The following is a 27,496-nucleotide window of genomic DNA, read 5'->3' on the forward strand; positions in this document are numbered from 1 at the left end:
AATTACTTGCTCAACACCTGTCCTTACCAGTTTTCATAGGCTGTAAGCCTCGGCTGCTCCCTCCTCTGTGTGATAACTGAATTGACTTCATCAGAGCACAAACCTTCGCTGGGGACAGTTCTCACCGGCTTCCAGGTATGTCCTGGGGAGGCGGGCAAGCAGTTGGTGGTGCAGGTGTCTCTGAGGCCAGTGGTCGCAGCGCTGAAACTAGATGTTTGAAGGTCTTTATTCCTGGCATTGGGGGGAAAGGGAGGTGTTACTTTATCATCACATTCTCCTGCTACTTTCTACTTTCACGACTGCGAGCAACTTAATGTGTCTGAGTCCTAGCTTTCCTCATTTGTCTATTAGGAAAACAATGTCTTCCTCCTTGACTTATTGGAAGAACTGAGTGAGGTAATGGATGCGGAAGGGCCTGTGACATATTAGGTCCCCTGTAAATGTTTATGACATCTAGATGCAGGTAAGACAGTCCGGGATGTAAGTTCCTCCTGCACTAGCGGTCATGAGTGCAGGGGCAATCATGTTCTTGCTCACCGGACAGCCAGTGCCTGACACATAGTAGGCACTCAGAAATAGTTATTTACTGAATGGATGTCTGGGCTATTCTTTTACTGCAGTATTCAAGGGATCTAGAGTTTTGTCTGGGGTTGAGGTCAAATCCAAATACATACTGAAAAAAATGTATTTATTTTTGAGAGAGAGAGAGAGAGAGAGAGAGAGAGAGAGAGAGAGAGAAAGAGAGAGAGAGAGGTTGGGGGAGGGGCAGAGAGAGGGGGAGATACAGAATCCAAAGCGGGCTCCAGGTCCTGAGCTGTCAGCACAGAGCCTGACACGGGGCTCGAACTCATGAATGTGAGTTCTGAGCCGAAGTCAGACATTTAACCAACTGAGCCAGCCAGGCACCCCCCCCAAATGCATATTTTTAATTTAAGAAACTGTATTTCTTATCAGTATATTATAACGTTTGTTCTATGTAAAGAGAAGTTATATATCTAAGGCTATAAAAATTTCATAGGTGTTAAAAATTATGGTGCTTTATCATTTAAAGCAAGGACTGGCAAACTTCTTAGTAAAGACCAGATAATAAATATTTTTGATTTTGCAGGCCATATGGTCTCTTTACAACTCTTCAGCTCTGCCATTATAGCTGGAAAGCAGCCACAGACAGTAGTAAATGAATAGGCACGGCTGTGTGTTTATAAAAATTTACTTATTAAAAAGAGACAGTGGGCTGGATTTAACCCAAAGCCTGTAGTCTGTGAACCTTGATCAGGATGTTGAAACCCTGGTTTACAATTACGGAAGAAATAGATAGATGTCATATGGATTTTGTTAAGAAGTAAAAAAACATTTATGCAGTACTAATTCTATGTAATTATACTAGTAATACTAACATATTGTGTAACATATTAGGGCAAGGAAGGCTGTATTGTTATTCCTATTCTTTGAATAGGTGAGAAAATTGAAGTTCAAGAGGTATTTGCTCCAGATGTCAGGCTAGTAAGATTCAGAGCGAGATCTGCACCCTCCGGTCGCAAATGTGCTGCTGGTTCCGTGTTGTATTCTTCACCATCTCGTAGCTTTGACCCTCTGCGGTCCCTGTGTCTCTGTCCCATTGGGGCAGGGAGTGGTACTGATGCCAAGCCTGGAGCCCTCGGCTTGGGATCTAGGAGAACTGAGGGCTTTTCTGGAAAGGGTGATTGATATCTTAAGAGTAACTGCAAGTGCTAAAACAAGCTTGGTGTGTTTTCATCTTTATTATTGTTGCTTTTTGTTGTTTTAGTGGTGTGTGTGTGTGTGTGTGTGTGTGTGTGTGTGTGTGTGTGTGTATTTGATTTTATATGCTGTTACCCAGGCTTTTAAGTTTGGAGGATAAAACGATGCATGTGAGGTCAGCAGTTTATGTAAAAGATCCATTTTTCATTAGATTCAAAGGCCTCTATGCTGATATTTTCCCCAGACACATTTTGTTTCCTCGGTGATGTGATGTAAAATTAGAAGAAAAAGAGACTCTTGACAATCTTTCAAAAAGACTGCCTTTATGGCACCGGAGAATTTTAATCATATTGTGTTGCATCACCAGCTGGCAAAGACTTCGGTGAATCGTTCTGGCATTCCTGAATTTTTAATCTGGGCAGAAAATGACTAGTTAGTAACGAGTTAAAAGATTGGTTCATAACTCATGATGCGTTGTAACATACCTAGGAGGAGCCGTCCGACTCTGCCCTTGATGAAACTGTGTTCTCACAGCCTGTTGACACAGAAAGCCTTGCCAGCTTGCCTTGCAGTGTCAGGTTAGCGACCTCCAACATTCCTTCAAACTCTAGTGTAATTTGCTGACACTTTAAGTCACTGACATTAGAGAGACTGACTTTTTTCACTCACATGAGATTATTACGTATGCAAAATCGCACACGATGCTTAGCACATTGTAGGTGCTCAACGGATTCTCACATGCTCCTGAGCAATTTATTACCGTACCTGAATATTTAGCTACATTTAGTTGCCGATTTCATCATTACTGATTGAACAATCACACCACACCAAATTTTTAGGCTTGTAGGGTACAGTCATCTGTAGTCAGACCTTTGTTGCATTGTATTGGAAGATAAACAGGTGATTATTTGAGAGGATAAACAGATGCCATCCTAGATGAAAGATATTCAAAGAAGCTTTGAATCTGCTCAGGCACCCAGAAGCCCAAAGCGATGCGAATATCAGCGCCAACGACAACAAATGTGACAACCAGAAATCCACACCCTGGATTTAATGTAAATAGTATCTTTTCTGAAAGATGATGCTGGACAGCAGTCGTGTGAAGTACTCATCAGCTGGAATGGAGTATTAATTGATTACACGTTAAAATTTTCCAGCCTCTTGTAAGTCATAATCAATGGCAAAATTCAACTGAAAAGTGATGGTTTTTAGAATTTTGTGGAAAAGTTTAGAGAAAAAGCCCACAAGCATTTTTTTCAAACGAAAAAAGGAAGGGAAGAGAAGTAACCACATATTTGCTTTCTACATTCCCTATTGATAATTGAGAGGCCCTCTCGATGATCAGTCACGGATTTCCATTGGCCAATATCTTGCCTTGTAAAACTGGCTTGTGCTTACTGCATTTATACACTACCACTGGCTGCATAAGCAGCTTATATTCTCCATATAGATGCACGTACGTTATCTATGAGCAGTTTATGTTCTCCATAATGGCAGTATCCCTACTTTAAAAAAGTTTTCTTTTGAATTTCTCTGTCTCATATAATCATATTTGTGGGGCTGGAGCTCCGAAATATTATTGTCTGTCAAGATGTTAGGAAAGGAAGACGAAGCTGTCAAAAAGGGAACCAGGCCAGAGAGGAGTCCTCGTTCTGTCCCTAAATCTTGTCAGTTCCACAGTTTTCACTCTTCCTAACTCTTCCCTAGTTACAACCTTTGTTCCCGATTCACCGACCCCCACGTTTATAGCCACAAACCAATCAGGACTGCAGAATGTTAGAACTAAAAGCAACATCAGAAGCTATCTGACTCAGTTTGGAACTTTGGTTTTTTTAGTGCTGGAATATATTTGCCCCATGAAAACTTTATTAGAAGGCTGATAAGAAAAAAAGAGAAAAAGGAAAGAAGGGGGCAAAGGAAGGGAAGAGGGAAGGAAAAAAGAAGGTAAGGAAGGATGGACAAAAAAGAGGGAAGAAGGAAGGAAGGGAGGAAGAAGAAAGGGAGGGAGGAAGGGAAAGGAAGAGAGTGTCTGGAGCTCTAAAATTCCTTGAGGAAATAAATAAGATAAAGAGATGAGCAGATCACAGGATGTGGAGATGAAATTGGACGGACTTTCTGGAGATACTGGCACACAGTTGATCAGTTCTTAGCTTCCTAGCAAAGTAGTTTTCTTCTGGAAAGCACCCCCACCTGGTCTATCAGTAGATCTTGATAATTTCCATCCTCTGATTGGTATTCAGCTATTCTAGTTGATAAATTAAATAGTAACCCCCATTTCCACCCCATGGCTGCTGCAGGAAAAAAAAAAAAGAACATTGAGAATAGCTTAACATACATTTTGCAGTCAAAAAAAGGTTAGAAAAATATAGAAATGGGAGTATAAGAGAATGTCCAAGATAATGGTTATATGAAGTATAATAGTTCTCTTCTTCTCCCTCTAGTATAGGAATTTGGGTTGAAAGGTGTAGGTCAAATGAGGCATCTCAAAAGAGACCCAACTGGAAAAAGCATAGAAAATACAAACATAGTAAGTTAAGGGGAGCCTGAATGGCTCAGTCAGTTAAGTGTCTGACTCTTGGTTTCAGCTGGGGTCATGATCTCACGGTTCGTGGGTTCAAGCCCTGAGTCAAGCCCTGCGTCTCACGTCAGGCTCTGGGCTGACAGCGTGGAGCCTGCTTAGGATTCTGTCTCTCCCTCTCTCTTTGCCCCTTCCCTGCTCTCTCTCCCTCTCTCTCTCTTTCTCAAAATAAATCAATACACATTAAAAAAATAAGCATAGTAAGTTAAATATTTTAGTGGAAAGCATAGAAGGTTTAAATTTGTTTGAAAATACATATACCACACACTTCTCTTTTTTGTTCTCTTTAATCAATCAATGACAATTTTACCCTGGATTCCCAAATGGCTCTTGGAAAAGTGCCCTCGTGGGAGGGGCAAAGTTCATATATTTCCATTCCCAACGGGGTGTGGATTGAAACTTACCCAGCCAGCTGTTAGCAGCAACTCTGAAGGCAAGAAGGTAACTGCGAGCATTGCCTAATATCGTTTTTAACAATGCATATTGCACTGGAAAATTATTTCAAATTACAGAAAGCCAAAAGAGATTTGGCTGAAGCCAAAGGATGTGCCATTTTTATTATTAAGTCAATGTCTTTTAAAAAAGAGCAATTGGTTTTATGATGTGTTGAATTTCTTGTAAATGTGGCAATACTTGCTAGGAGGTATTAGCAACATCTGTTCTTCGGTTCATCTTCTTCGGTCCCCCTGCACCTGGTCAGCTGTCTGATGTACCTGCTTGATTTTCTTAAAATGTGGATGTTTGGATAGTTTTAAAATCTTTACATACTTGGCAGATTGTATTTTATCTTTTTGTTATTTCTGTAATATAAAATGATGCAATATTTAGAATATCTATTTTTAAACATCACAAGTAGGATTTTTTTATTTGTCACCATTAAATATCTGAATTTTAAGCAGATTTTTGGACTGGCGGCTCATATCTATTAGCCCATTCAACTTTAGCACTGGTCTCATCCTCAGTAGCTTTTCTAAAACTACTACCTTCACCAGGAATAGATTATCAGATTGTCTATATTTTAAATAATATGGGCTTGCATTTCTCTTTTGCACCATAAATTGGAAATGCTTTTTTTTTTTTTAAAATGTTTATTTTTGAGAGAGAGAGAGAGACAGAGCGTGAGCAGGGGAGGGGCAGAGAGAGGAGACCCGGAATCCGAAGCAGGCTCCAGGCTCTGAACTGTCAGCACAGAGCCCGATGTGGAGCTCGAACCCACGGACGGTGAGATGTGGAGCTCGAACCCACGGACCGTGAGATCATGACCTGAGCCGAAGTCAGATGCTTAACTGACTGAGCCACCATTTCCAGACGCCCCTGGAAATGCTTTTGATTGCATCTTTCACAACTATTTCTTTGTTTTTCCATATTGTTTGTCATTTAGTTAGTTGTAACCAGATCTGAGTATTTATTCTAGCACTAGACCATCTACTTGTGTAAAGTTGGAATTTCATTCTTGGGTTATTAATAGTTTTGTGGACATTATGAATATCACAAGACATGAAATATTCTGGGGATATAATTTTTTCTCCCTACTATATAGTAAACAACAATTTCCCCCAAGATTTTTTTGGGGGTGTTGGAAAACCTATCTTGTCTAAACTTTTATATTTTCACTGTAAAGGAAACCAATTTTCACAAGTGAACTATTCCTAAAATAGTAGAAAGTTAATCAAAAGTTGATTCTGCTATGTAACATCTTTATTGATTATAGGTGCCTGCAGAATGTATGCAGAGTGAATATGAAATACAGAATTATCATCTACTATTTCAAACATTCGAATTATTTGCAATGAAAAAGGGGCAGATGTTAGCAAATAAATCCATAAAAGCTTATTAAGTGCTCTTATTGTGCCACGATTTATATTCTTTACTGATGGGGTGCAAAGATGAATATAAGGGGCGCCTGGGTGGCGCAGTCGGTTAAGCGTCTGACTTCAGCCAGGTCACGATCTCGCGGTCCGTGGGTTCGAGCCCCGCGTCGGGCTCTGGGCTGATGGCTCAGAGCCTGGAGCCTGGTTCCGATTCTGTGTCTCCCTCTCTCTCTGCCCCTCCCCCGTTCATGCTCTGTCTCTCTCTGTCCCCCCCAAAAAAAAAAAAAAAAAAAACCAAAAAAAAAAAAAAAGTTGAAAAAAAAAAAAAAAAACAAAGATGAATATAAAACACGGAACCTGCCTGGAAGAGAATTATGCTTTGGAAGCAAAGACAGAAATATAAAAAAATAATTCACCTCACAGCATGATAAGGGAAACAGAAATATGAATGTCGTGTGTTTAATATCTTTATACCTCTGCTATAATTGCAAGATTAGAAAGCACGAGGAAAATAAAGACAATTGATTTGTCAATAGTGTGAGAGAAAAATTCAAATTTATTGTTGAGACTGCAGAATGTCATTAATGATGCCAGATTTTCTTCCCTCTGCACGATAACTTTGAATTTGAGAACCCAAGTGCTTTTGCTTCATTAGAGGTTAAATAATGAATCACTTATTTGGAAAGAACTGTAGGCAAAAATATGGTGATATTCTTATTGATATCAAAGTTAGTTTTTCCTTTTTCTCCTGAATAAAAATTGCCAATTAGCCCCTGCCTTTAAAGTTATGGTGATATGGTAGGAGGTGATACTGGGGACAGTAAGTACGAAATGACCTAAGTCAGGTTTAATTTGGGATAAAGTTGTTTGCAATCACGAAGTTCCCATCTATTTCTATGACACAATTGCATGGATTTTAATGCAACGTGTGGGGGATTTTTAAGTAATTGTTCAGTGTAGAGAAGCGATCTCTCAGCAGATTAGAGGAGTCTTGGAAGGACGCACTGGAGCTCAAGATGTTCCTTGGCAGAGAGGTTGGTCAGAGCAGTGCTGATGGATGCCCAGTGGTGGCCGCTGGTCAGAGACACCAATGAAACCAATAATACGTGTTTAATTATTTTATTATCCTTATTTTACATTATTATTTTCTTATTTATTAGAAGAACATCTTCCTGTCATGAAACTATGTGGTGGGTTAGTCGAGCCATGGTCCTGCGGAGCACAGGATTATCTGCTCCAACGGCAGCGCGTGGTGTAGGAAGAAAGACGGTGGCTTTGATGTTGGACTGAACGGCCAGATTTGTAGACCAGCTGTGTCACTTAATGACTGGATTTAAAATGAAGATAATTTCAGGGGCGCCTGGGTGGCGCAGTCGGTTAAGCGTCCGACTTCAGCCAGGTCACGATCTCGCGGTCCGGGAGTTCGAGCCCCGCGTCGGGCTCTGGGCTGATGGCTCAGAGCCTGGAGCCTGTTTCCGATTCTGTGTCTCCCTCTCTCTCTGTCCCTCCCCCGTTCATGCTCTGTCTCTCTCTGTCCCAAAAATGAATAAACGTTGAAAAAAAAAATTAAAAAAAAAAATGAAGATAATTTCTAACTTACAGGGTTGTTGAGAATTAGAGACGTTTGTGAAATGCCATGCATATTGTAGGCGAATTAAATGGTAGCTATTATTATAAAGTCATCATAGGTGGGATAGTATTAATTCCTTGAGCTGAATAGATTTTTGAAGGACCTTATTATTTTAAAGATTATTTCAGCTCTGTTTGGAAATAATGATGACTGAAGTAAATTATGTACAAGTTTTTCAAGTTTTGGAGTATTAAGAAGCAGCTTACATCAGCAATCAGCCTTTGGGCTTAGACTTAGCTGAACTAACTTCTTTGTGTGGTAGATGTTTTCCAGAGCGGATGTAAAGAACCTCCTGTTAATGCTTAGGGAACATCCTAATTGCATCTGGAGACTACATTTCATTGTCAGAAGTTAGTCTTCAATTTTCAATAGCATCCTGGTTCTTGTGTTAAACACAAATAAAGTTGCAGTGTCTGAAAATTTGCTGCCATGCTTAGTAATACATCCGCAGTACATTTTAAAATAATTACACTTTAGAGGGGGCCCGGGTGGCTCAGTCGGTTAAGCGTCCGACTTCAGCTCAGGCCATGATCTCACAGTTCGTGAGTTCGAGTCCCAAGTCGGACTCTGTGCTGACAGCTCAGAGCCTGGAGCCTGCTTCAGATTCTCTGTCTCCCTCTCAGAGCTCATGCTCTGTCTCTGTCTCCTTTAAAAATAAACATTAAAAAATTTTTTTAAGTAAAATTAAACTTTAAATATATATATAATTTATGTATAAATATATATACATACATCAATATATAGAAAAGTCATATATAACCGTATTATTATGGACCCTTCCTGTACAGCTTCTTTCACTCAACATTGTATTGTGAGATCCATGTTACTATGGGGTGACTAGAGTTCACTCAGACCCATGGGTGTGCGTATTCCATTGTAGGACTTGTAACCCACAAGCTGTTTATCTTACTGATGATGGACATTTGGTTTGCTTCTGAGTTTGGGCTGTGACAGAAGTGTTTTTATGAATGTATTTGTGCACACAGTTTTTTAAATCTGAAAATGATTTTGCATCTCTGGAAAATATCTGTTATGGTTACATTTTAGTATGATGATGATTAGATCTCTACTGTCCATTTATTGGTAAGTTGGTGCCACTTGTAAATCCAGTGGATTTGGAGACTGGTTTAGTCCTACTGTTTTCAGATTAGTACTGATGTAAAGGGGTTTTTGGTAAGGACAAGAAAACTGACCTTAGAGTTCTTTTTATTTTACTTTATCTTTTGTTGTGACAACATGACATGACTTTTACTGCCCACCAAAGCTTATCTCTAGTGAATAAAAACAGTGTTAAGTGGACTTAAAAATGTTAACAGTATTATATTTTTAAATTGGCTGTTTGAGTATTATTAGGATAATATTCAAATAAGTCTTGATGAGGGCTGTTTAAAATTTTTTTCCTACATAATACTCTTTTGCTTTTTCCATTTCATTTTGTGAATTAATACCGTATTCTCCTATCTATGCTCTTATATCCCCACTGGAGCTGCTTCTAACGTAGTACGTGTTCTATCAGAGGGTGGATTTCTCAGAGGCAGAGATTGGGTCTCATTCATTTCATCCTTTGATGTGTCATCACTGCCCCCCAATGGGAGAACTTGATAAATGTTTAAAGAGCAATTAGGTCACTGTCAAATTTGGCCAGTTTCTGATTTAAAAACAAGCAAAACGACAACAGCACTCCAAAGGTAATTACCAGATGCCATTTTAATAAAGTTGTTATTATTTATTTATTTACATCCCGATGAGTTAGCATATAGTGCAATGATGATTTCAGAAGTAGATTCCACTGATTCATCTCTATGTATAACACTCAGTGCTCATCCCAACAAGTGTCTTCCTTAATGCCCCTTACGCATTTAGCCCATCCTCTCACCGATAACCCCTCCAGCAATAAAGTTATGTTTCTATATTTTAGAGTTTTCTATAACCCCAGGCAAGATTTTCCTATAATAAATGCTCACCTATAGTCATCTAACATATACTGCGACTTTCAGGCTGGTTTTCTATTACTACCATTCTCACTTCTCCCTTGGAAGGTGGGGCAGAATTAAAGCTCCATAGACTCTCATGGAAACTCAGAACCAGTCCATGGGGTAGAAGCAGATAAGGCTCAGAAAAGGGACTTGTTGCTGGGGGAGAACATGATAGTATTTGGAGCCAGGTTGGGAAACTCCTGAGACAAAATTTAGCATGGGCTCCTCGTTCTTTATGCACCAATGGCAGAGAGAGTTTGAGGGTGCACTGCAGCTCCCAGCGTGAATAAGGGTAGCAGCAGAATTAGAAATGGGTACAAAACACCGCATATTCCAGGAGAGAGCAGGCCTGGGCGTGGAGAGGTCATAGCCTTGCCTTTCTCCGGGACAACTTCGTGACTGGGTGCAAATCACTTCACCGCTTCGGGCCTCGGGTTTTTTCGTCTCAAGAAGAAGGGAGTTGGCCTGCATGAGCAATCACGTCCTTTCCACAGCAGGTTAAGACTCCAGTTGTTCAGTTCCATGCATCTCGTGCCAGAAAGGAACACCCCACCCCTCTGATGCCAGAGGCACATCCACACAAAGAAACAGGGTAAAGTTGAGCAAATGGCTGGAACATTTTTTAAAGAGCCAGGTTGGGATAATGCAGTTTTTAATCCAAATATCTTCTTTTCCTTTAGTGTTGTGTCTCTAGGCTTCTTTAATAGCAATGAACAAAGAGCCAGAATATCCACTGCTTTTTCCTTTGATGCCAAATGTTTTAGTTAAATATCCACCTTGGTTATATGAACGAGGATTTAAAAAACATCAGACTACTTTTTATCCAAAATTTTATGATTTAATGAAAGCCTGTGCAATCCCCTCAAACCAGACCACCTTGACTTTATCTGATTTCTCCACTTTCTTAGTAAATTTGTTCCTAAATGGGTAATGCCAGCCACTGTTGTAGAGTGAATATGTTGGATGTGTAGATTTCTGAGGTGTGAGGCATTATTGAATTTCCAGGCATGCTCAGGACATAGGTTTCTTGGAAAACACATAACTGAACCCAGTTTTATCAGTACAGAATGAGAAATACAAGTCATGTGCAAATTTGGCAGGAAAAAAACCGTAAGGATAAAAATGGACTGTAAGCTGAACAAGGGGGAAAAACACCAACGTATAGTGGGCGTGTGTTTGGTCAGCCTACCCTATACTGAGGGCAACTTAGCAGAAATAGAAGCTACAGCAGAAACAGTATGTAGATTAGGCCAATGTGTGTGATTCGAGTCTTCAATTCTTTACTCATCTGGTATAAAGGGACTGCCAATATCTAGCCTGGAGAGTTGTGGGGTTAAAGCTAATATATGTAAAACATATGTCTGGCATATTTTATTTTATTTTATTTTATTTTATTTTATTTTATTTTATTTTATTTTATTTTATCTATTTTATTTTATTGATCTTACTTATTTTTGAGAGACAGAGACAGAGCATGAGTCGGGGAGGGGCAGAGAGAGAGGGAGACAGAATCTGAAGCAGGTTCCAGGCTCTGAGCTGTCAGCACAGAGCCCGACATGGGGCTTAAACCTACAAACTGTGAGATCATGACCTGAGCTTTAGTCGGGCACTTAACCAACTAAGCCACCCACGCGCCCTTATCTAGCACATTCTAAAAAAGGTATCTCATGTTATCTTTTTGAATTAGATTTATAGACTAAAAAGGCCCATATCAAACTGGGATGATTCTAGAACCAATGTACACTGGTCAATGCAGTAACGATTTCTTAATGTTTACTATGTGCCACATGTCTGATGATAAAAAAAACACAAACAAGAGGGTTCACATTTCCGTCTAGGAAATACACAATATCCATAGACAAAATGACAAAAGAAAAGACATTTCATCGGAGAGGGATGGTCCAAAGTGAGATCTATGTAAGATTTTCTTTTTTTTTTCCCAATGATTTTTATTTTTAAAAAAAAAATTTTTTTTTTCAACGTTTATTTATTTTTGGGACAGGGAGAGACAGAGCATGAACGGGGGAGGGTCAGAGAGAGAGGGAGACAGAGAATCGGAAACAGGCTCCAGGCTCCGAGCCATCAGCCCAGAGCCTGACGCGGGGCTCGAACTCACGGACCGCAAGATCGTGACCTGGCTGAAGTCGGACGCTTAACCGACTGCGCCACCCAGGCGCCCCTCCCAATGATTTTTAAAAATTTATTTTGGGAGAGAGAGCATGAGCAGAGTAGATAGGGGCAGAGAGAGAGAGGGAGAGAGAGAATCCCAAGCAGGTTCTGCACTGTCAGTGTAGAGCCCAATGTAGGGCTTGGTCTCATGAACTGTGAGATCATGGTATGATCCGAAATCAGGAGTTGGATGCTTAACCGACTGAGCCACCCAGACACTCCAATGTAAGATTTTCTTGATACTTCTAGAATAGATTATTGTGGGGGGCAAGGAATCTATCCTCAAGGAGTCACTTCCTTATGTTGGTTCTATATCACCTGTGGTTCAGCGTAGAATTTCTAAACTCCCAACATCTTTCAAGATCAATGATCTCTTGAACAATATCAATGACTGACAGGAGCACCTCAAGTCCTACAGGCTGCATGTGGAGTGAGTCAGAAGGATGTGAGGTGACCAAGGACATGGCCCATGACCATTTGCTGGGCATTCCTCAATCCTAGCATGCTGAGGGGAGAGCACAGGCAGAAGACTGAAGCAGAACCGGGAATAGCCTGTGGAGAAGGAGGTGGAATGAAGTTTTCTTGATTGCAAACTTGACTTTGAGGACACGGTTGCCTGTAAATTTGTCTTACCTGAATAAAGGAAGTTCTACCACAAAGTGGGTAGAATTGTGTCCCCCAAAGATTGGTTTAAGTCCTTATCACTGGTACCTGTGAATGTACTCTTCTTGGGAAACAGGGTCTTTGCAAATGTAATCAAGTTAAGATGAGGTCATATTGGGTTAGTGTGGGCCCTCATCCAATGACTGGTGTCCTTACAAGAAAGGGGACATTTAGACTCACACAGAAGACACAGGGAAGAACACTGTATGAAGTTGGAGGCGGAGATAAGTGATACCTCTATAAACCAAGGAACGCTGAGGGTTGCTGGCAACCACTAGAAGTTGGGAGAGAGGCAGGAAACCTTTTTCCTGACAGCCTCCAGAATGAAGTGATGCTCCCAACACCTTGATTTTGGACCTCTGGTCTCCAGAATGAAGACAGGATAAATTCCTGTTGCTTAAGCCACCTGGTTTGTGATAATTTGTTATGGTAGCTCTAGGAAACTAATTCGCACCCCTAAATGAAAACAGACTTCTTTCTGTATCAATAGCAGTATGGACATCAATATCTATGTACCAGGATGACGGTGACCTTAGTTTTCTGGCTTTTAATAACATATTGAATCATTGTATATTACTGTATCACGTGTATTTAAAATGAGAACTGTTTATTTGTTTTCCTCTAATCATCATGTTCTCTTTCTCTGTTTTGTCTTTGGTTTTAGACTATCGTCAATTTCAGGATGGATTCTCTGGTTGCAGCAAACACCAAATTTGGCTTTGATCTTTTCCAGGAGATAAGCAAAGATGATCACCATAAAAACTTCTTCTTCTGTCCTCTGAGCCTCTCGGCTGCCCTTGGCATGGTCCGCTTGGGAGCCAGAAGTGACAGCGCACAGCAGATAGACCAGGTGAGGATCCTGTATCTCTAGGTCCACTCCCAGGGTCATACCCTAGTTCCTCCTTGGCAAGCCAAGCTGTTCCCGAGCCTGGGGCTTGAGTGGGGAGCCTGGTCTGCCCCAGAGCTTTCATTTACACCCTGCCTTGCGTTCTCTTCAAGGCTCAATTAAACCTCTGCCTCCGGTATGACACTTCTCCAGCCTCCACAGTCTGATAGCCGTTCTTATTCATCTTCTCCGTTTCTGTCTGTCTGCATGTCTGTCCCACTTTCTCTCCATAGTTATCCATACCGATACTGCTAGCAATATATATTTTTTTAAATTTAGAGGAAGAGAGAGAGAGAGAGACACCACAAACCGGGAAGGGATAGAGAGAGAGGGAGAGACAGAATCCCAAGCACGCTCTGTGCCATCAGCGTAGAGCCCAATGTGGGGCTCGAACTCACAAATGATGAGATCGTAACCGGAGATCAAGAGTGGGACGAGCCACCCAAGTGCCCCACTGCTAGCAATATTTTTTAATGTATGTACGCGTTTTCTTTCTTTCCATAAATAAATATTTAGTAAGCCCCAGTTACATATCTGGTGGCTAAAGATCATGGCATCCTCCTTCACTCCTCTCTTTTCTCTCTCACTTGTCATCAAATTCCAACAGGCTTTCCTCTCTATACACAACCAGAACGCAGGCACTCCCCACTGTCTCCCTGAGGGCTGACCACCACCATCCCTTATGGATACAACTTCCTCATGGGCTTCCTTGTTTCTGCTGATGGTCTGTTCTCAACCCAGCTGCCAGAAAGATCCTTTGAAAACCTCAATCAGATCCTGTTTCTCATGTGCTCAAAACCCGGACTCCTGATTTCACTAATGATAGAAGCTGGAGTCCTTACAGTGGCCCATGAAGGTCTGGTACCTGAATCCAGACAACCAGGTGACTCCTCTCTCATCCTGTCCCTCCCCACTCCTCCAGCCACACTGTCATTCAGAGTCCTTGGGTAAGCCGTGCCTATTCATGTCTTAGGGCTTTTGCTCCATTCCCTTTGCCTGCTGGCTCTCCTCCCCCCACTCCCCCACCCCAGATAACTGATCTATAATTTGCTTTCTCCTTCAAGTCTTTGATCAGAGTTTACCTTCTCAACTAGGCCTACCTTGCTTGACTAGACCAGCAGTCTAATGCTGCAGACTGGCCCCCAACCCTGTAAAATTCCCTCTTACCTTAGCTACTTTCCCCCTACTTGGCACTTCTCATCTTCTAACATACTGCATACAATAATCATTACTATGTGTATTACTTTTCATATGCTTCCCCCTCTAGAATATGATCTCCCAGATGGTGAAGATCTTTATCCTAGAACAGTACTTGGCTTACAGTAGCCATCCAATATAAATTTGTAGACTGAATGAATGAAAGTGACAAGAACAACTCCCCAGATAAACTATAAGGTCCTGAGGTGGGTCTTATAACTTCCCTGGATCTAGCATCCAACACAGAGGTTATATGAGAACCCAGGCCCATACGGAGGAGCTGAATTCTTGGATTAAGGTAGAATGTGTCTGAGCTCATCCTGCTTTATGCGTTTACTTTGATTTGGAATATTATGCCATCAGCAAAACTTAGCTTTAGAGTGTGGTTGGCACCCTCCACGTTCAGTTTCAGATGTTCTTTCTCCAGGCCCTTGGGTTTCACCCTGCTCAGCAAAAGTGTCCTGGGAAGGGCAAGGCATGCATTTGTCTCCTGCCTTTCTGCCCTGCTCTGGGTAACTTGTCTTTTGCTGTCCTCACTTGCTTGATTGGTTGGAAGGTCTAGATCAGTGCTAACAAAAATATAATTCAAATCCCATATATAATTTAAAAAGTTTTAATAGCCATACTAAGAAAGTAAAAAGAAATAGGTGCAACTAATTTTAATAATGTATTTGATTTTATTTAACCCGATGCATCCAAAATATCTTATCAACATGTAATGAATTAAAACTTTAAATGAGATCTTTTACTTTTTTTTTTTCATGCTAAGTCTTCAAAAATCCAATGTGTATTTTACATTAACAGTCTGACTGGCTCAATAGCCACGTGTGGTCTCATGGATACCTCCAAATTCATTTAGTTTGGTTACATTCATTCTTTTTTAAAAAAATTTTTAAATCTTTTAAAAGTTTATTTATTTATTTATTTTGAGAGAGAGATCAGGGGAGGGGCAGAGAGAGAAGGAGAGAGAGAGAGAATTCCAAGCAGACTCCACACTGCCAGAGCAGAGCCTGATGTAGGGCTCAAACCCATGAACCTTGAGATCATGACCTGAGCTGAAATCAAGAGTTGGACACTTAACCAGCTGAATCACCCAGGCACCCCTCTTTTTTTTTTTTTTTTTTTTGAAATTTTTGTTTATTTTGACAGAGAGACAGAGAGCACGATTGGTGGGGAGGGGGTGGGAGGGCAGAGAGAGACTCCCAAGAGGGCTCTGTGCTCTCAGCTCAGAACCTGACATGGGGCTCAAACTCATGAACTGTGAGATCATGACCTGAGCCAAAATTGAGAGTTGGATACTTAACCGACTGAGCCACCTGGGTGCCCCTGGTTACTTTCATTCTTAAATGCAGACCCAGGAGATAGCATGCAGTTTCCTTTCCTTCCATTCCACAGCCAAGTAAAACATCCACTGTTCTTTAAACTATTGTTGTTTGACCATGTAATCATCGTCCCTGTGACACTGTAAAAATGTTGCTGAAGCTATTCAGACTTCCTGCTGTTCGTACTGTCTGAAAGACCCCGTAATCGCCATCATGCAGGTGCTACACTTCAATGAGTTTTCCCAGAGTGAAACAAAGGAACCTGATCCCTGTCTGAAAAGGAAAAACCCAGAAGAACTCGCTGATGGCTCTCTGGAGGGGCAGAAGGAAAGAAGGGGGTCTCTGACTTTGCAGGTGAGCCACCACAGACCCCTTCCCCTCTTCTTCTGAACCACTCATTCTGGTTGTGCTATATTTGGCAATGGTTTCTTATTCCCAAACATTACGTTGTGGCCATCATCGTCAGCAACAATAGCAATAACCCCATATGACCTCCAGTTCCTTTCTGATTATGCATCTCAGATGTTGTTGGCTATCAGCCAGTTTTCTCAAGAGTAGGATCTGGTATCTTCTGCTCATGAGAAAGACGATTAGATCAGAACCCCATTACGCACCTAGTTGTACAGGCCACAGGTCCCCAGGATGGAGCATGGTTGAAGATGAAGGGTGGTAAGGGGCGTGGATCCGCTGTGGGAGTCTTACCCTCTTTCTCCACTTTTGCCTCTTGTGTTTCATGCTGAAATCTCCTGACACGCAAAGCTTTTACTGGTTGTCTCACAGCAGGAGTGGGAAAGATATTCTCCAGGTTATCCATCCTCATATCTTAGAAAGTTTAAGAAGAGGGTGGAGAGAAGATGGTCTCTTTCTTGTATCTTTTTGAATATAAAGAAAAGTAATGTGCACTGATCTCAAGTGTAGTGTGCACTGCTGAGTCCCCAGATGTATTGTTCCTGGATGACCTTGATACCAAGTGGGAGCCATGATCATCTCTTGGGACCACTTCCTGGCTTCTCTTCCTCTCAGATTGCTCCCCCACATGGTAACAAAGTGAAATGACGACGTGCCTTAGTGGCATTTCATCCCCCTGACGAAACCACATTTTTTTCTTCTTTTGTTAGGCTGAGTCTTCCAATGACGAGAGTGGACTGCTCAGTTGCTACTTCGGGCAGCTTCTCTCCAAGTTAGACAGGATCAGAGTTGATTACACCCTAAGCATTGCCAACAGGCTTTACGGAGAGCAGGAATTCCCCATCTGTCCGGTGAGTTTGGTATGGCTGGTAATTAAAACTATCATTTGGCATACTAATTAAAAAAATCAGTGAGTAGCTGGATTACTCATCTGCCAGCTGGAACACAGTCCTCTCTGTCAGGAGGATGCGCCGTGGACTGGTGGGCTGTCTGGGGCCCACCTCTTTCTCTCCCACACCTTCCATTGCCCTCCTCCCAGTTTTCAACTTGAGCAGTTTATGAGGCCAGTGCTGGTGGGCGGAAAGAGGGTCATGTAACTAATAGCTTTTGGAGCTTTTTGGTAATGGCCTTCCTTCTTGTGACTGTCTTTCCCCGTGAAGATGCCTAGTAGATACACTTGGTAGGTCCTCTTCCGGCCCCTCCCCAACCCCCACCAACACTTCTCTAAAATCACCTTTCATACCACGATCAGGACAGCCCTCAATAAAATGGTATGCACCTATCAGCAAAATGGTGTAGCAGAAGGAGACTGCATTTGGAGCCAAAAAGGTGCTTGGCTTGTCTCCCTGGCTAAGCAGTGTGTATGTAGAGCAACACGCCTCTGAGCCCTGGCTTCAATTTCCTCTGTCACCACTGGAAGGAGCCACAGACTTAGCAATAAACTTGAGGGGTGTGACCACAGGCAAATGTGTGATACAGTTGGCTAGGCTGGCCTCTTAAGGGGGCAGGCTGAGCACACTTTAGCCAAAATAAGTATGTTTTCTTACATTGGAAATGAGATTTTATATACTGATTTTTCTTTTAAACTAGCTGTATTGAGGTATAAATTCACATATCATATAACCCACCTATTAAAAATGTACACACCAGTGGTTTTGGTATATTACCTTATAACTTTTAAAAAATTGTGGTAAAATATAACATAAAAATTGCTATTTTAACCATTCTTAAAAAATATTTATTTTGAGAGAGAGAGAGAGCAGGAAGAGGCAGAGAGAGAGAGAGAGAGAGAGAGAGAGAGAGAGAGAGAGAGAAAGAAAGAATCTCAAGCATGCTCTGCACTGTCAGCACAGAGCCCCATGCGGGGTTCAAATTCACCAACCATGAGATCATGACCTGAGCCAAAATCAAGAATCGGATGCTTAACCGACTGAGACATTCAGGCGTTCCTTAACCATTTTTAAGTATACAGTCTGGTAACCTTGATTACATTTACAATGTTGTGTAAACATCACCTGATTTCCAAAAGGCTTTTATCATCCCAGAAACTCTAACTAGTAAGTAAGGTTTTAATTCTTAAAAATAGAGGAATGTTATATAGCTAAGTCTCTCAAGTTACTTGATACTCATGTTGCAACATCTCCACAAATGGGATGTCCAAGGTAAAGGGTATCTGGTAGGAAAGGCTTGTGCCCTTGTAACTGTGGACTGCTTCATGAACAAACACTCTGTATCCTAAATTGTCACCACAATGAGTGAAATGCCACTGGCTAATTAAGAGTGGGGATAGCTAGAGACGACACACATCCTGTTTAAATGACTGGGCACATCTCACTCGTTAGGCTTCTCCTGACTGCCTCACTCCTAACTGTTAGCACAGTTATCTGATTTCATTGCACTATTTCCCTTTATTTCAATTTAACAGGAATACTTAGATGGCGTGATTCAATTTTACCACACAACCATTGAAAGTGTTGATTTCCGGAAAGACACCGAAAAGTCCAGACAACAGATTAACTTTTGGGTTGAATCTCAGTGCCAAGGTAAGAAAGACCAAACACATTATGGCTGGTATTCCTTTCCATTTAAAAGGAGAAAAGTCAGCCTGGTTTCTCAGATGGCTAGTCTGTCAAGGCCAGATGCTCACAAACATGGGCCATGTTCAAAGCCCGTTTTACAGGTGCAAAGAGTCAAATGCTTAGATGCTATGTTACTTACTGATGCTTCTTTGCTCCATCATAAAAGGTAAAATCTTTTCAGGCAAGCACATGCCAGCAGGATGTTAACTGTTTCCATTTAAAAAAAAAGTTTAGTAGAAAGATTGTGAAGAGAATCTAGTTATTCAGAGGGAAATGGAAATGATAAAATCTCAATTTTTATCAACGCTTCACTAAGTACATAGGTGTTTTCTGGGTGAAGGGGCTTTAGAGCTAGTGATGAATAGTGAAACTATGAATTCAATGTAAAATGGAGTAAGTTTAAAAAAATTTTTTTAAATGTTTATTTATTTTTGAGAGAGAGAGAGACAGAGTGAGAGCGAGGGAAGGGCAGAGAGAGAGGGAGACACACAATCAGAAGCAGGCTCCAGGCTCTGAGCTGTCACCACAGAGCCCAAGGTGGGGCTGGAACTCACAAACCATGAGATCATGACCTGAGCTGAAGACTAACACTTAACCGACTGAGCCACCCAGGAGCCCCTGGAATAAGTTTTTAAAGTTTATTTATTTTGAAAGAGAGAGAGACAGAGAGAGAGAGAGAGAGAGAGAGAGAGAGAATCCCAAGCAGACTTTGCACTGTCAGCACTAAGCCCAAACCCAACCAACCGTGAGATCATGACTTGAGCCAAAATCAAGAGGCAGACGCTTAACTGACTGAGCCACCCAGGTGCCCCCAGAATAATTTTTTAATGCGAAAATCCCCTGTCCAGCCTTTTCTTGGGAGAAGCACCCAAATTCCAAAATTATTTCCCCTCACTTGGTCCACATGCCACAAAAATTCCCATTCCTTCAAGGTTCCACTCAGTTGCCAGGAGGAAAGTGTGTTCACTAAAAAAGTTCATATTAAGGGATGACTATCTACTTTTTCCTGGTTAGCCAACTCTTTTGGAATATTGTAAGTGTAGGTGATGTCAACGTAATCTATTATTATGGGGTTTAAGTGGAAGTCTTGCAGTAAAAAGCTCTACTCATCTTTAAGGACTCAGCATGCATTCAAATAACTGATGGTTTGGTACTTGGAGGTGGAATGGGATGGGCACTGAAAATGGATGATTGCTTGACAGCCTGGGATGTTCCAGTCTGCCTCAGGGCTGTGCTACTGTGGAAGGAGCCTAGAGCCAGAAGGCCCCAGGACTGATCTCAGCTGACCTTGCTGATTTTTGGCTGTGTAGCCTCACCTCTTGCTGGCTGTGGTTTATTCCTCTATAAGAAGGGATAACAATACCCACTTCTCGTGGTTGACGTGGGATGGAATGAAACAGCACACTCAAAAGCCCCTATCAGGGGCGCCTGGGTGGCGCAGTCGGTTGAGCGTCCGACTTCAGCCAGGTCACGATCTCGCGGTCCCTGAGTTCGAGCCCCGCATCGGGCTCTGGGCTGATGGCTCGGAGCCTGGAGCCTGTTTCCGATTCTGTGTCTCCCTCTCTCTCTGCCCCTCCCCCGTTCATGCTCTGTCTCTCTCTGTCCCAAAAATAAAAATAAAAAAAAAAAAAAAAAAAAAAAAGCCCCTATCAAATAGGTTTTATGTCCTGGTCTAGCACATTTACATGCATTTTTGTTTATATTTAAACATATACACTCTGCTGTGATGAGTGCTTAAGACAGGAAGTTTCCACAATAGTTCTGTTTCTCCAGGAGGTTATAATATAATCAGGTGGCAGGGTCTACTTTGAAAAGTAAATCATGGCATAGGATAGCTGATGGCAAGTTCCAACCACAATGATTCAGTGAATCGAAGCAGACTCAGTGCTTTAGAATGGGTCCCTCCTTGGGTTGAGTGACAGTTCCTTCCCTATAACTCCCACCCTCACCTCTGCCCCCTCTGGGACGATGAATGGTGTAGTTTTCTTGGGTTCGTTCTTGAATCAGACATGCTCTATCCTTGGGGATGTTAAGTGGCGTTAAGAATAATCTGTCTCGGGGCGCCTGGGTGGCGCAGTCGGTTGAGCGTCCGACTTCAGCCAGGTCATGATCTCGCGGTCCGTGAGTTCGAGCCCCGCGTCAGGCTCTGGGCTGATGGCTCAGAGCCTGGAGCCTGGTTCCGATTCTGTGTCTCCCTCTCTCTCTGCCCCTCCCCCGTTCATGCTCTATCTCTCTCTGTCCCAAAAATAAATAAATGTTGGAAAAAAAAATTAAAAAAAAAAAAAAAAGAATAATCTGTCTGTGTGAATCCTTCTGACACGATTCATATGCTGGATATTCTCTGGAACCTTTTTTTTTTTTTTAAGGTAAAATCAAGGAACTCTTCAGCAAGGATACTATTAACAGCACAACTGTGCTGGTTCTGGTGAATGCTGTCTACTTCAAGGCCAAATGGGAAAAATATTTTGACTGTGAAAACACAGTGGATGCACCTTTCTCTCTAAATGAGGTATGATATTAGAACACACAGTTTTCTATATATTCTGCTCATAATTGCCACTAAGAAACTATGACTTCAGTATGTACTCTCAACTTGAAAACTTCAGGTCTGTGGGTTGCAGCATACAATAAAATAAGAATATTTTGTTATTAGCACAAATCAGTACCTGAAGTTGTTGAACATCTTGGTGCCAAGCACTGCGCTGAGCATTTTCCACTCACTACTTCATTTGTTTCCCAAAAACGACATTATGAAAGTGGGTGTTATTATTTTTCTAATTCTAGGAGAAATGGGGGAGGGGGAAGAATGCAAGGGTTAGGTTACTTAGCTAAATTCATGCATTAGCATTCACATCTGTGAGTATTTGTCTCAAAAACCCACGTTCCAAGCTACCAGACTGTAGAATGGAGTAAAGGGAAGGATCAGACTCCAGCCTGTCACCTGTTAGCAGGCACTGTACATCCTCATCTGTAGACTGATGACCCCACATGTCCACAAGGTGTTTGGGATGGTGCCTTTCTGTCTGATGGAAGCCTATGGAACAAGTGTTGTTACTTAGCATTTAGATGGTTATCATTTAACCAAGGCTCCAACTGGGTGGGTCACGCAGGCCAGAAAGGGCAAGATGAGGCCAAGAGACTGGGTGGTGCAGGCAGGGAAGGTAGAAAGCTGGTGGGGCTTGTTTCCACTGGCTGGACTGTAGGTAGATGCCTGGATAGACAGTTTACCAACAGGTGGGCTTGGCAGCTGAAAAGCCTATTAAAACCAAGGGGAAAAAAGTGTTGGTAAAGGAAGGGCTGACTGATCAGTGGGCAGAAGACTGTTTAGGTTGGATCACTGGTGTGGCTCAGAGCCTCTGGTGAAGACCCTTCTCATCGTAATGGAGCCCTGTTTTCAGGGGTGATGGGGCCATGTGAGTCTGTGAGCTACTCTGGCAGTCCTGTGACTTGCCATCTTGTCCACTACAGAATGAAAAGAAGACCGTGAGGATGATGAATCAAAAGGGCCTATTTAGGATTGGCTTCATAGAGGAGCTGAAGGCACAGATCCTTGAAATAAGGTATACCAAGGGGGCGCTCAGCATGTTTGTCCTGCTGCCGGCTTTCTCTGAAGATAACTTGAAGGGCCTGGAAGAGGTAAGTCTTCACTTTCAAGTGTCTACGAAATATTTCATTGTAGATCTTTGGAGAGTGGCCCAAGTTACCATTTACTGTCCTGAGGAAGGATGGCACCTTGGCTCTCAGAGATACCAAAGAATATATAAGAATCTGAATTCGTGGAGATAGGTCTTCCTCTGGTGTTTAGAAAAGAACAAATACCAAAAAGGTTGGCTAAGACTTTCCTCTCCAATCTCATAGTCTTCTACAATCTCCGGACCTATGACTCCTTTTCTATGAATTACCTGACTTCTGGTCTCTTGCTCAGACTATTTTGCTATGGCTCATGGAACGACCCTTTAGCTGAACTCTGTTTTTGGGTGCATGTGCCTTGACAGAGAGGAGATACTGATACCAGAATAGATTGCTTGTGAGGTGGGGAAGCCTGGCTACATATTGTTCCATGTGGGAGAGAAGGAGACAGAGGGAGAGAGAAAGTGAGAGAGAAATACCTAGAGAGTGACTGCAATAATAGCCATTATTCAAAATTTATTGTGTGCCAGCACTATGTTAATTCCTTTACATACATTATCTTGTTCAGTCCTTGCAAGAGCCTAACGGCATTATTTCCGTTTTATAGAAGAGGGGTTTGAACTTCACAATGTCAAGGCTTGGCACCCAACTTGGTCAACTGAGCTTTGCTGGGCTTCGGCACCCAGACACCAGTCTGTCAGACACCAGAGGACAGAAAGCTTAGTGTGGGGAAAGGTTAGGGAGGGAGCAAGGGCCTTCGACACCAGAGGACAAAGAACTCAAACTGTCTTGTGACTTCTAAAGAGGAAAGAGACTTGCTTGGAGGAATTTAAATGAAACAGGAGTATTTTGAGGCTTAGGAAAGAAACTCGAAGATTGCTACTGGCTGTTGAAATAGACTCAAGCCCTTGAAGTATTTGGGGCATCCTTTTCAGGCTTATAATCTGACCCTGAACATTATCTTCTCCCTCTTGTAGCTTGAAAGGAACATCACCCATGAAAAAATAATGGCCTGGAGCAGCTCGGAAAATATGTCAGAAAAACCAGTAGCCGTCTCCTTCCCACAGTTCACCCTAGAAGACAGCTACGATCTGAATTCTATTCTACAGGGCATGGGCATCACGGATATCTTCGAGGAAAGGAAGGCTGATCTTACTGGCATCTCTCCAAGTCCCAATCTGTACCTGTCAAAAGTTGTCCATAAAACCTTTCTGGAGGTGGATGAAAATGGCACCCAGGCAGTAGCCGCCAGTGGTGCTGCCAGCATGGAAAGGTCCATACCATCCTGGGTGACGTTTAATGCCAATCGCCCTTTTCTCTTTTTCATCAGACACAACAAAACCCAAACCATTCTCTTCTATGGCAGGGTCTGCTCTCCTTGAAAGGAGCATGCTGTCTAGTGCCTGGGACCTGGAAGAAAATGGCAGGATAGTCTTCCCCTGGCGAAATGTGTGCATTTGTGTTCTTGCTAATATCCAAAGCTGATGGAATCCTATCACAGCTCCACGCTCCCTTCCTCCAGCCACTGGCTCGTGTGTGTCCTGATCCTTCTTTCACCCTGTAGCTGACTTTTAACTATGTGCGTTAGTATCAAAGGCCCTTGCTCCCTCCCTAACCTTTCCCCATGCTAAGCTTTCAAGAATATAATTCACCCTCTGTCACGGGCAGGTCAACATAATGGGGATGGTACTGACTTTAAGTTCCCTACCTCGTTATGAAGGAATTCTGAAAGTCCAAATCATTAGACCACTTCTAGGAGATGACAAACTCAGAAACCACTTTAACATGCGTGGCAAGAAGAAATATTTAAGTGGAATGTGTTTTGGAAGCTCAGCTCTATTTCTATGGCTATTAAAACCATGGCCGGTCGCTGGGCAAGATGCCCTGCCTCTTTCTTGTCCATCTTCTTCTACTGCCTGGAAGATGCCCTGTGAGGTGCTTCTCATCTGGCAGAAAGTGGGGCCTGGTGTGGATTTAAGTGGGAGCTCAAGACATAAGCCTGCCCTGACCAGCACTCATTCTGTGCAGGAGGATGTGTTTGTTTTGTGAATCTGACGTTGACCCAGGAGAACCTCAGTGCATTTAAAAATTAGTCCCGGCTTTCCTTATTGAGTCTCCTAGGCCATTGTCATGAAGCACTGTCCTCTGTGTCTTCTTCACCCCCTGCCTCAGAGAATTCTCCTCTGTAGTTAACCCTAAATACTCAGCATGCAAGGTGGGGGAGGGGAGCACTGCCCTTACTGCTGACTGCTGGGCTCCCCGTCCCCCTATCTCTGTAGTCTGGCCACCTGGAAATAGACCTGTTTCCTCCTGGAGACCTCATGCTTGATTACAACCTGAGAGCAGGCCTGGGTCTGGGAATGATGCATGTGGAAACCTTTGTCAGGAAGGCCCTTGGCTTTGTATCAGGCTCTAGTTTACTGAAAGCCTGATGCCTGAGTGTTCAAGGGTCCAGGACCCGGGACTTTGATCCCCTGATATGTCTGTGTGAATTCTTATTCTTGTCCTTAGCAGAATGCTCTGGAATGACTACTAACAACACCTAACTCAAAGACCTGGACAGTCACTAGAGCTCCGTTTCCCTGCCCTGCCCTATGGCTCCCTCTTCCCAGTTGCCACTGTGTTGGATAAGTGTGGCTGTAACAGTTTTTGTAGGGGAAGGCAGGCTAACTTCGCCTGCTGTCATGCGGGCCCCCTCTCCCCACTTCTCATCTACATTAATGGTTTCTTTGTGCTGTGAACAACTAGTTCCACGTTCTCCATGCAGTCTTTTCATTGCCCAAGGTTATCTGTGGTATACAAATTCCTCATTGATTATGTGAGACAGTGTGTGGTGGCTCCTCCAAGTCCTTTCCACGGAACGCATGTCTCCTGGGTCAAGTTTATGTCAGATAATCGGATACAAAGTCTCTTCTGTGGTTCCTTTTGGGGTTGATGTTTTGATGACTCTGGGCCTGATCTGGTATCACTGCTGGATACTGAGTTGGATAACTATGGCCCCCATGAAGGTTTGACACTGTCTGGCATTGCTTACGTTTTTATTCTTTCCCTTGATAAACACATCTTCTCATTTGTATTGGGGTTTCTCAGAATTTTAATCACAAAGGGAAAATGTAACTATTTACAAAAATGAGAAAGAGTGAGATTCTTAAACTTTTCTGTAAATCAGTAAATATATTCTTTACTAATCTTCGATTGATTAAAATGTCTCTTCTTGGTAAATAAAGCACTTGGTCATTAGTTAAAATATGTGCAACATGTTATGTGCCAGCTGACTTTTTTAGTGACAGAGACCTAACTTGAAAATTTTTTTCATCCAAAAATATAGAAATACACAATCTACAGAACTAACAATTCATCTCAATTATGTTTGAAAGATATATCTTGTGCCAGGAAATCTTTCCCACCTTTCCACCATGCTTACATATGAAGGCATACACAAAAGATGAAGGCTTACAACAGCTCCAAAACCTGGGAGTGACAGCCAATGGATCATCAAATTTGGAAGACATTTCTGCTGACTACAGGTTAAGAGCTGGATGGAAAGCCTAGTCAAGGGCTCCCTGTATCATGCCACCCATGTGTCAGTCTGCTTTGTTCCCTCTCACTACTGCCTCCCCTGGGGTTCAGAAACATAAGAGCTGTGCCAATTTAAATTCCAGACACCCATCTCTCCTTTGTCCTTGCTGCTGTCTCCTAGCCTCTGTCTTTCTTTCTTTTTTTTTAATGTTTATTTATTTTTGAAAGAGAGAGTGAAAGTGAGGGAGGGGCAGAGAGAGGGAGAGAGAGAGAGAATCTCAGGGAGGCTCTGCGCTGTCAGCTCAGAGTCCAATGCTGGGCCCCATCTCATGACCATGAGCTCATGACCTCAGCCAGAATCAAGAGTCCTATGTTTAACTGACTGAGCCACTCGGGCGCCCCTAGCCCCTGTCTTTCTTATCAGTTTTTTCCTTTCTGTAGCCATTTGAAGACTGAATTAAACTCCCCCAGTACAACTCATAGGAAGTGAGGACAGGTATTGGCACTTTCCCCCCAAGGCAGTTTAGTCTTCACAAGCAGAGTAGTTTTGGTGGGATAAAGACATAAAGAACCCTGCTGGCAATGTTGTTGGGTTCATATATTTCATTTACCTCCTCCGTTCAGAGTCTCAGAGAGTCAGATCATACAGGGAGGCGAGAGCTTTCTGACAGTCCACTGAACTACAGTAGATGGAAGCCTATAAGAAACTGGGAATTATGTTAAAATCAGGAGCTCTTCACTCTTCACTCTTGCACCAGTGAGACTGACCCTTTAATATGGCAGCCAGAGGCAGAGAGAAAATGCAAGTCTGTGCTCTATAATTGATAGAAAACCAGCCAGAACCTGCAAATTGGGCACTGAGCTCCTCCATTTCTAGTTCAAGATTTCCTCCACCCAGCAATGTTGACAGGTAAAACAAATGAAGCCATGCAGATTCAAAAACAAATGATTCATCTACCCCGACTACAAACGTTCTGGGAAGAGAACCATGAATGTGTAGTACCCAACAGGCTCTCTAGCACTCTCTAGTTCACAGGCTCTGTATGTTCTATTTTATTTCAACCTGGGCCCTTCTTATGATTTCATACATTATCTAATGTATATTTCCCCTTGAGCTGGAGCAAGCCAGAACATGTGTTGCTTCATCCCTGATTGATGCTTCCTTCCATTGGATGTATGGCTTTTTTTTTTTTTTTTTTTTACAGTATCATTAACCTTAGGCGGAAGCCTTATGATTGGGATGATGGGTGAGGAAGCTGTGCGGTTGTCTCTGTGGGTTTCTTTGTTCCGTAGTTGAATACCAATGTCAAATGTATTCTTCATCCACATTACTTGTGTTGTATTCTTGTTTTCCCCAATCCATTGTCTTATTCTTTTATTTTTTTACTCAATAAATATAATACAAGGTG

The 27,496-nt window shown here is 42.3% G+C and overlaps 1 protein-coding gene across 2 annotated transcripts; it reads left to right on the forward strand.

Moving 5' to 3' along the window:
* On the forward strand, positions 1–27,496 carry SERPINB12 (serpin family B member 12). Of its 2 annotated transcripts, none has more exons than XM_025931370.2 (8): positions 1–135; positions 13,211–13,396; positions 16,171–16,305; positions 17,070–17,210; positions 18,785–18,902; positions 21,305–21,447; positions 22,407–22,574; positions 23,546–27,496. In XM_025931370.2, exons 2-8 carry the CDS (start codon positions 13,229–13,231, stop codon positions 23,948–23,950), a joined length of 1,278 nt encoding a protein of 425 aa, XP_025787155.1. In that variant the 5' UTR covers positions 1–135; positions 13,211–13,228; the 3' UTR covers positions 23,951–27,496. The 2 variants fall into 2 exon arrangements, with proteins under 2 accessions (XP_025787155.1, XP_086539299.1); XM_086683173.1 differs by lacking the exon at positions 1–135 and adding an exon at positions 4,718–5,006.

This window comes from Puma concolor, chromosome D3 (assembly GCF_028749965.1).
Source record: "Puma concolor isolate L17-30 chromosome D3, mPumCon1.1.hap2, whole genome shotgun sequence".
Lineage (NCBI taxonomy): Eukaryota > Metazoa > Chordata > Mammalia > Carnivora > Felidae > Puma > Puma concolor.